General features: G+C 55.6%; 1 protein-coding gene and 1 long non-coding RNA gene across 2 annotated transcripts; both read right to left on the bottom strand.

Moving 5' to 3' along the window:
• Positions 1-10: 10 nt before the first annotated feature.
• LOC107317620 lies at positions 11-1,108 on the bottom strand. The gene is made up of 3 exons (XR_001556944.2): positions 1,060-1,108; positions 714-826; positions 11-351 (listed from the first exon to the last, which is right to left on the bottom strand). It is a non-coding gene; the product is annotated as an uncharacterized LOC107317620 (long non-coding RNA).
• Positions 1,109-3,965: 2,857 nt separating this feature from the next.
• On the bottom strand, positions 3,966-7,889 carry TSPAN1 (tetraspanin 1). Its single transcript, XM_015870544.2, has 8 exons — positions 7,783-7,889; positions 7,559-7,623; positions 6,759-6,965; positions 6,408-6,482; positions 5,694-5,792; positions 5,230-5,370; positions 4,785-4,868; positions 3,966-4,588 (listed from the first exon to the last, which is right to left on the bottom strand). Exons 2-8 carry the CDS (start codon positions 7,613-7,615, stop codon positions 4,535-4,537), a joined length of 717 nt encoding a protein of 238 aa, XP_015726030.1. The 5' UTR covers positions 7,616-7,623; positions 7,783-7,889; the 3' UTR covers positions 3,966-4,534.
• Positions 7,890-9,672: the final 1,783 nt, after the last annotated feature.

Below are 9,672 nucleotides of genomic sequence, written 5' to 3'. Positions count from 1 at the left end.
TTGTCTGCTTTCTCCTCAATCTTTATTATCTGCAATTCAGTAACTGACGGAAACTCTGACTATGGGCCCTTGTGCATAAGGAGCCGCTGTGCTGCCCACTACCATCCTCACCTTTGCTTTTCTCCTCAGCTCCCAGCTCTGTGTCTCTGGGATGGGGACAGTGAGCAGCCAGCACCGGTCTCTGCTCTATTCCTGCTTGCTTCATTGGATTTTCATTGGCTTCTTTCCTTTCAGTGATATTTTCTTCTATGATCTTCGGTGATTTTTTTTTCTTCTATGCCCAGCTTCTGCCCAAGGTCACAGCACAGGGAAGTGGCAGCAGGGGGGACGTGAGGCCAGCTCCATCCTGAGCTGTTATACCCAAGTGTGTTCGTGAGAACAGAATAAAAAGGGGTTGCTCGGAGCCCTCTCCCAGCATTGCATCCCATGGAGCAGGAAGCTGGTAAGGGCTGGGGTGGGATCTGTGCTCTGGGAAGTGCAGGGCACAAAGGTGACTGCTGTCAGCAGGACCCAAATGAAACTGTGATGTGGAGGTGGCTGCCACCAGCCCCAACCAGCTCAGATCCACCCCTCAGGGCCTACTCCCATTGCCTCCCAGGGCCCATGCGCAGCCTTTGGGCTGGAGGTACCCCGATGCTAGAGGCTTTCCCTCAGCTGCAGGTCCCCAGGGCTTTTCTTGGCAGTGCTGGGACAGAAAAGAGCCATCATCATACCTCCATTGATCCACCTCCTGCAGAGACCAATCTTTGCAGTGCTGGGACTCCACCATGTCGATGCTGTGGGACCAGCAGAGCCCCATGGGGTTATGGAGTACTGGATCCCAGCCCTATGGGGAAGGTAGGTGAGTGTGGGTGAGACCACCCCCCCCCTTCCACACACACCAAACCCCAATGGGGGCTATTAGGTTCCTCAGAGCTCCATTTACAGGAGCACGGCAGGGATGTACCAGCTCTCATACCCTGACCCCCCTCAGCCCTGCTGTCACCCCAATCCTGGTTCCCAGGTCTGAGCCCCGCAGCCCCCCCGCAGCCCGGCCCCGCTGCCTTTGTGCAGCCTTACAAAGGAGAACCTGTCCAGGCTGCTCCATGTCCCAGGAGCTGGCTGATAATTAAACAAAAGCAAAATAGCCTTGGCATGAAATCTGACCTTTCCAGAACTTGGGGGTGGGGAGGGGGGAAAGAGTAATTTTGCATAATTTCTGGCGGCTTTTCTTCTTCTTGCATTATGTTTGTTCTGTAGGCATTTCAGTGCCCACAGGTGCTGGGGAAGCGTGGTTTGCCCTCACTGTGATGCTGATTAACGTGGTCCCATGGATGGAGGGAGGTGTCCTCAAGGCAAGGATAGGATGATGAAATGATGTCCTGATCCTCCCAGATGAAGACTTCTCCATGCTTATAGGGGTACCATTGCCTGGGACAGGCTGGTCCTGTCCCCATCCTTGCAAGAGAGGCACCCAAACCAAGTTCATCCCAACTGGGAGAGCAGATTTCCCATTTTTACACCCTCTGCTCTACAGAGGGCCCTGAGGTCTAAGGTTGGAAAGTACCCAAACTGCCCCTAAGAAAGGATTTTTTCCCTTGATTGCAGTGGCAGGGGACTATCCCCAAGCACCCAGCGTGGTCGTACCCCTCCCATGGGCCACCTCCCATCCATATACAACAAAGCCTGGCAGCAAATTAATCTTCAAACCGGGCACCGAGGATTGTTGCTGAAACTTTATTACAGCGTGTCCTGCCCAGCGCAGCGTTAATGATTAACCCAGCAGCTCTGATATCAGCTCCAGCGCCCTGCATTTCGGCTATCCCTGACAGCATCTTATCTGATAGCCCGGCCATAAATCTGGGTATGGAGCTGCCTGAAAGCACCCACGCCTGCAGCAGCCCCAGGGGGTTATCGGGGGGTGAGAAGGAGGAAGAAGGAGCAGGTGAAGGTGGCAATGCCTCACTTCTCCCATGCCCTTCCAGGGTGTCCTCTGCTTTCCAATGGGAACATTAGGAGGGGAAGGCTTTATAGCTGGCACTTCTTGGACAGGCGATATGGATGAGTTTGCTTTGTTTTCCATTCACACCCTTTATGGGCACAATCTGTAACAGCTGCAGTTCTTCCTTCTCCTGACAACTGTCACTGACCCCCACCAAAGGTAATTAAAAAGGAGAGGAAAGCTCATTTCCTCCATAGCCAAGCCCTGCCTGGCACCCTGCCCCAGCGCACGTGATGTTGGTGGTAAACGCATCCAGAACTTCTGACTGCTGTGCGGCACCTATTTCAGTAGGTGCACCAGCTCCACTCTGGGGCTCCCAGGTGTGAAAGCAGCCCTTCCCCCATCCCAGTGTGGGCCGAATTCCCCATTAGAGCCCAGAAAGCAGCTACCAGGGACAAAGAGGGCATCAGAGGATGGTCTCTCTTGCTCCAGGGCTTGGGGGATGGTGGCAGATGGGAAAAGGCAGGAGAGAAACAGAACTGGTGGGGTCATTATCCCTGGTGGTGTTCGGGAACCTCAGGTGGAGCTGTGACACTGAGGGATGTGGTCAGTGGGTATAGTGGGGTGGGGTGAGGCTGGTCTGGGTGATCTTAGATCTTCATGATTGTATGATTTCCTTGCAAAAAGCAAACCCTGCTCACATCCCCATCACCAGCTCACTGCTCAGAGCCAAGCCAAGCAGCCAAAGGGGCTGGAAGATACATGGCTGGAGGAGGCTGTACCCCGTGGTCCAGCCCCATGCAAGGCAATGCTGCTGGCAGCAGACACACCCAAACGCACTCGCCCCATCAGTTGTCCGGAATACGAGTCCAAGGACATCACCTTGGGACAATAAGGAAGATTCTGCTGTTGTGCACCAAAGGTGTATGGCCTCACCCGCTGATGTCACAGCACTGCTGGGGGCACTGGCACAGCTGCTCAGGGAGGTGGGGGAGTCCTCATCCCTGGACGTGTTTGAGAGCCATGGGGATGTAGCACTGAAGGATACGGTCAGTGGGCATGGTGGGCGTGGTGGGGTGGGTTGGGACTGGACTGTGTGATCTTCATAGTCTTTTTCAACCTCAGTGATTATGCAACTCTATGATAATCCCATACATGGGGCCAGGGCCTCCAGCCCACAGCTCACAGGGATGGAGTCCCCACCTTCCAACGGGGACACTCACCCCTGAGGCAGGTTCACACCTCCTGCCCCATGGCTGCCCCACAATGGCGGGAGGAGCTGAGCCCCAAAGAGTGAGGGGAGGAACCGAACTCCTCCTCACCTCCAGCCACATCCGGGAGCAGAGACTGGTCTTTCAAGTTCCTGCAGGCAGAGGGGATCACACATCCCAGTGCCACAGAAACTGCATTGCCCGCAGAAACCTCCTGCATCAACATGGGGACGGGCAACACCGGCACCTCCAGGAAGGGTTGGGGCAGCGCCAGCTCTTCCATTGCTCGGCATGGGAGAGTGTGAACAAAAAGCGCTGACGTCAGCCCCAAGATCACGGGGTTGGGGTGAAACTGGGACCAGTACCATTGCTGGAAAGGAAGAGGAAGAGTGGCAGCCCTTCCCACGGGGCATGGCCACAGGCTGAGTCACCCTGGGTGGGAGCAGGTCCTGGGCCTGTCCCACTGCCCCACAGCTGGCCCTGATACGGGGACAAGGCATTAAAGACTCATTGGATGGCAGTGAATATGGGTTGAAACCCCAGTTGGGGGGGAGTTGGAAGAGGAGAGGTTGCTTCTCATTTGGGGATGCCAGACCCCCCCATCCCAGTGGGCTCAGCTCCCAGGAGCGGGGCTGTACCAAGGCTGCTTGCAGGAGAGACTGGCTTACACACACACCAGGAACATCCCTGCAGCTCCAGCCCTGCTTAGAATACAGAAGGGCTCTGGCAAAGGGCAGGTGAGCTGCACAGCTCCCAACCGTAACTGTTGTGCAAACACAGCCCTGCTCAGTCTCAGCACTAAGAAGGCAGAGCAGGCACAGGTGGAAGGAAGCTGCAGGAACAGGAGTTTATTGAACACAGCAGAAAGTGATTTATATCCAAGATGATTTTTTTTTATTACATCTTTTCCTTTACAGCACAAATCCACACTGAAATGGCAGCAGGGTGCAGGAGTAGAGCTATGCTTCATGTCAGGGCAGGGGCAGCACAGAGCAGAGCTCTGGCCAGCAGCATTCAGGTGTCAGCCCTTGGGCAGGCACCAGCCCTATACACAGGGCTGGGGCCAGGGAGGTGCCAGCATGGCACCATAACCACCTGCCCACAGGGGTTGGGCAGGGCCAGGCCAATGTCTTTTTCACAGCCCTGAGCTCAGCCTGTGCCCTACCTCCTGCTGGCCTCAGCAAATCAGACCCAGTGCTTCCCCTCTATGTACAGATGCATTGTGTCATATCAGTACAAAAATATACAAATGTATAAACTCTACAGATCCCAGCTCAGTAGATCAAACCACAGCTATAAATCACAGTGCATGGGACAGCATCAGGTCCAGGGAATGGTGGGGCCCTCAGGAGCACCCCAATACAGGGCAGGGGAGGGTATGGCTTCTTGCTGCCTCGCAGGGTCACTTCTTGTCCAGGTAGCAGTACAGGTACATAGAGACCACCATGGCTGCAACCTGGGAGGAAAAAGGAAAGTCAGAGCCCCAGGTGTACCTCCAGCATGGGGACATAGCCCACAGCATCCAGTCTAAGCACCCAGGAGGAGGAAGAGGTGGGTGTGCCCAGGGAGGAAGGCTCTGTAGCACATGGTGGCCCATAGGGCTGCCCCACAGGAATAAGGAGAGAGCAGTACAGCAAGGCCTAGGGACTCACCTCCAGGGCAGCAATGCCAGCAGCCACGCCACCCACCACGTCTGCGTTCGTCCTGATTTCGTCTAGGATCTGATCAAAACAACCCTGCAGAAGGCAACCAAGTGGTGAGTGTGAGCAAGAGGCTGTGATTCCCCAGCCACAGATACCCACTGTCCCCAGGAGAAACAGCAGGTTCTCCAGCCCAGAACTGCATGGCCATGGAGATGGCCTGGAGGCTCCAGAGGACAAATCATCTCATCTCCCTGGGGTACGGAAATCGGCAGATTTAGAACCGGGCAATGAGAGCAGCACGTTCATCTCCACTGCAAACAGGCCAAAGCCACCACATCCCACAAGGATACAACATAAGAAAAGGGCTCAGGCTGGAGGTGAAGGTCAGATTCCCCTCCCCCTGCTCCCCACATTGGGTGCTGCTGGAAGGCCAGAGCAGCTCACGTGTTCATACCGAGACATTTTTCTTTGCTGCGAGCTGAGCATCGCATGGCTCCACAGACATACAGCAGGGAATTGGGAAGGTGTTGTTGTGATCTAAATACCATCGGGAGTCCTGAAAGTCTGTGTAGTTATTCAGGCCGCAGCAGTGGAACTAAAAGGAAGAGAGAAAGGGATGGTGAGAGCACCCAACAAGTTTCCGTCCTCACGCCCCCACCAGATGCTCCCTCCTAGGCTCTCTTTGCCCCATGCAGGAGGTCACCCCCCTCAGCCCAGCTCACTAGGAGCTCAAGGAACAAGATCTGACCCCATATTCTGGCACATACAGCTCTCACCCCAGCCTTGGGACCTCTGGACCCCAAGCAGGGTTGGAATGGAATACATCCATCCCACAGACCCACCTGGGGCACCACCAGGCCTATGGCTGGAAGCATCACAGCCCCAACCCAGGTGTGCAGGGCCCTGTGCTCAGCATACCTCATTCATGGTGACATTCCAGATCTGTGTGACAACATCGTCCTCCCCATACTTCTCCTTCAGGACAGGAGTCACCAACTGGGTCAGGAATGTCTCTGCCTGCAGGAAGAGGCACAGAAACACCATCAGAGAAAATCCCAGCCAGCTCCATGGAACCAAGGGCTGCCCATGTCTATACTGGTTTCAACCCACAGGGACGAGGCCAACTGGACCAGGAGCACGTCACACCACATCCCATCAGCCCGAGGGCAGCTGGACAACCTCCCTAACCCCACGTTTTGGCAGTGAGGCCACGCACGGCGAGTGAGTCACACAACCCAGGGAGCCAGGAATGACGTTTGCCCTGTGGTTGACTTCTCCCGTGTCTAATGATCCAGAGTGCGCGGGCTGGCAGTAGTCACTTTTCTCCCCAGGTGGATTTTCCAGTGCATAATAAGGGGTTGGTTTGCTTAGCATGAAGCATTTAGGGTCGACTTCCCCTGTGTGGCTTCTACCATGAGGCGTCCAGCATAGACTGAGGTGTTTGAAGGAAAAAAATGGGCAAAACTGATATGATAACCCATTTCTTTAGGGCAGTGGGAGCCCCCATTCCCTGCTACTTGGACAGCCCCTCCACATGGCCAGGCCAACCCCACCTGTCCATGTAGGCAGGTGACTGGCATCCCTTTTGTTTTCCCAAAGCAGCCCAGCCCAAGAATTAGGTATGCCACTCACAAAACCTGTGTAGACCAGAACCACCACAGCTGCAGCAATTTCAGCAATGAAGATGATCAGCACCACGGAGAAAAACTAGGATACAGCAAGGAGAAGGAGGTCAGAACAACAGCTACCCCCTCCTCCCCCCCGCCCCAGAAACCCACCCATTTCCCAATGGCAAATACCACCTTTCCCAGGGCAAAGCTGGATCTCAGCATTGCCTTTACAAGGCTCACCCAACTCTCCATGATATGGGAACACTCCAGAAGGGCATTACCTTGGAGAAGTCTATCCCCCAGACCTCCCAAGCCAGCCACCCACCTCCAATGAGGATTGGTAAAGCATAACTAAGCACTGACAGGTCCTTACCATCATCAGGAGACATTTGCTCTCCTTCTGGGCACCGCAGCACCCAAGGAAGCCGATCACCACCAAGATGGCTCCAATGACGATGAGGAAGTAGCTCACGTTCACAACCTGCATGACGCTAGATGAAAGCGTCCCAAACAGATCCATGAAGGACTTGCCATCCACTGAGACCCAGATACCAATGCCCAGGAGGGTCCCACCACCGAGCTGGGGAGAAGAGAGATGTGTCAGCTCTTGAGCTTGAGGAGCTGGGGGGGTTCTTGGTGAGAGAGCAGCCTTGTTGCCCCATGATGTTTTGTTGGAGGACTTGAAACCATTGATTTGCATCAGCCAGGTGTGTTTTGCAGGCAGCAGCAGCTCAGTAACTCACTCACATTCCTCACAAGGGCTGCTTCCATCCCAGCCCCTTCCCCCCACCAGACTCATCCTCCTCACCAACCCACAGAGCCCCAACTTCTGAGCCACAATCACTACATACAGAGCCCTGCATAGACAGAGCTCAGCAGGTGGGACCCAACAAGATGGCAGGTCCTGGGCACCCCACCAGTGCTCAGCACAGGGACAGACTCAGGTGGCTGATGCAACAAGCACTGCACCCAAAGCCCAGCACTGTCCCCTTCTTCATCCTGAGCTTTGGACACACCATGGGAGGAGGATACCCCACAATATTAAAGCACACATGGAATCATTCAGGCTGGAAAAGACCACTACAATCATCCAGTCCACGTGGTCCAATCCCAGCTGCAGGGGCCCAGCAAGCCCAGGTTACTCTGCTAAGGGACAGCCACCAAAGCACTTACAAATATGGCCAGGTTGAAGAGGATCATCATGACCTTGATGAACGTGAAGCACCCCATGTTTGCACCTGGAGAGAGCAGAGGGACGTTACCAGCGGGATCCCACACGGAGCACCAACCTCCCTCCTTGAGGTTTACGGACATACAGAGCCCCACCGCGCCCCTCGCAGCCCTACCAGAGCCCATCCCCATCGCGGCTCCCCCCCACAACGCCCCCCCCTTCCTACCTGAGCAGCGAACAGCCCCAACAATCCCGACCCAGCACCACGACTCAGCCGCCCCACGCTGCCCCGCCGCCCTTTAAGCGGGGTCCGCCCAAGCAGCGGCCGCCTCCTCCGATGGAGCCCCCCCCACCACCATAGGGCCACCCCCTGGGGCTGGCATTGCCACGAGGGCCCTCGCCCAGGTGCTCGGTGCCTTGCTGCCCTCTGCTGCCCGAACCACCCTGCCCGGCTGCTGCCTGCGCCCATCACCGCCTCCCCTGGGCGCTGGGTTGGGTTGGATTGAGTTGGATTGGGTTGGGGGGGAGCTGAGGCTATCGCCGTGTGCTGCTCGGGGAGCAGCCTTTTGCTGGCACACAAATAATTCTGGCAATTCCACAAACATTTGCAATGAAGGAGTTCCATTCACAGCCCCGAGGAGAATCCCGGGATGTGCTGCTGTGGCTGCTTCCTCCCCACAGCTGCCCACGCAGCTGGAGATGGGCGCTCCCCACTGTCCCATTAGGGATGGGGCTGGATTTTCCTGCTCTCCTGGCCTGCCCACAGCAGGACGAGCCCAGTAGCATTCCCATGTCCATTCCAACCAGCGAGACTTGATTGGATTAATGTCCACGGGGACACTGATTGAACTGTGCCTCAGTTTCCCTCCCTGGGAAGAACAGGGTAATAAACCCCATGTGGGGCATGGAGAGCAGGGCACACAGCCTGGGCTTAGTGCGATTTTGGGGTGGCCCCAGCTCAGCACCAGTTTGTGGCTGGGAGCATCTGCCCATCTGTCCCAGTACCTGGGGTGCTGGGTGGGCAGGACCAGGAGTGGCATCAGCTGGTGTGCAGTGGGAATCAAATGTTGTTTCTCTTTAATTTCTCCAGCTGGGAACACTCAGCCCCATGTTTGCAGCCTCATTCACCCCACCACATTAACAGCCAGGCATTTGTGCTCCATTTAGCTGCAGCCATGGCTGGGATCACGCCACAGTTCCCCAAAGCAAAGTGAGGAGCAAGGAGAGCTGAGTGGGATGTAGAGGTGGGAGCCATGAGGACGTCCCCTGGAGATGCTCACACCAAGGGCCGTGCTCTGGTTGTGCTAATTCCTGCTCTGTAGGCATGGCCCCAGGGAAGGAAGTGCAGAAAATGATGGGATGTGCCTACCTGGCAGCCAAATATTTGGACATCACAGCCATACCCAAATGTGTGTTCCCAGGTACACAGAGCTGAGATCTGGTGCTTTCATTGCACATAGCAGCAGTGCTCTGGGTATGGGCTGCTGTTGGGCACAGCCCTGTGTGGCTGAGCCGGGAGCTTTGTTGTTCCAGCCCCCTCCATTAAGGTCTGCCCTATTAAATCTTAATCGCTGCCTCGTTCATTTTTAAGGAGCCTCTCTGCATGCAGGAGTGCTGCCTTGTGTTGTTTCATGGGGTGCCTGACCCTTATCCTGGACTGGGAAACATTTGTGGGTAAAAGAGAGATAAGAAGCGGAGCATCCCTGGGCTGTGGTTCTCCCCATGGCCCCTGCATGGCGGAGAGGTGAGTATCCAATGGATGGGGTGCAAGGGGTGGAATCCAAAGGATAAGCACCACAGGGATGCGTGTCCAAAGGGGTGGGTGATCAAGGGATGGATACCCAACCATGGATGACCAGCAGTGGGTGCCCAAAGGAGTTGCCCAAAAGATAGATGCCCAAGGGATGGATGTCCATGGGGAGAATGTCTGAAGGATGAGTGCCTAAGGGATGGGTGCTGCCGCATGAGTACCCAAGTGATGAGTGTTCAAGGAGTGAGGAGCATCAGTGTCCAAGGCATAGATACCCAACAGTGGGCGTCCAATTATGGGTGCTTGAAGGATGGGTGCCCAAAGGAGAATTGCCCAAGGGATGGGTGTCTAAGGGACAGGTTCCCA

This window comes from Coturnix japonica, chromosome 8, assembly GCF_001577835.2.
Source record: "Coturnix japonica isolate 7356 chromosome 8, Coturnix japonica 2.1, whole genome shotgun sequence".
In the NCBI taxonomy this organism is placed as follows: Eukaryota; Metazoa; Chordata; class Aves; order Galliformes; family Phasianidae; genus Coturnix; species Coturnix japonica.
This window is presented reverse-complemented; position numbering and strand designations above follow the sequence as displayed.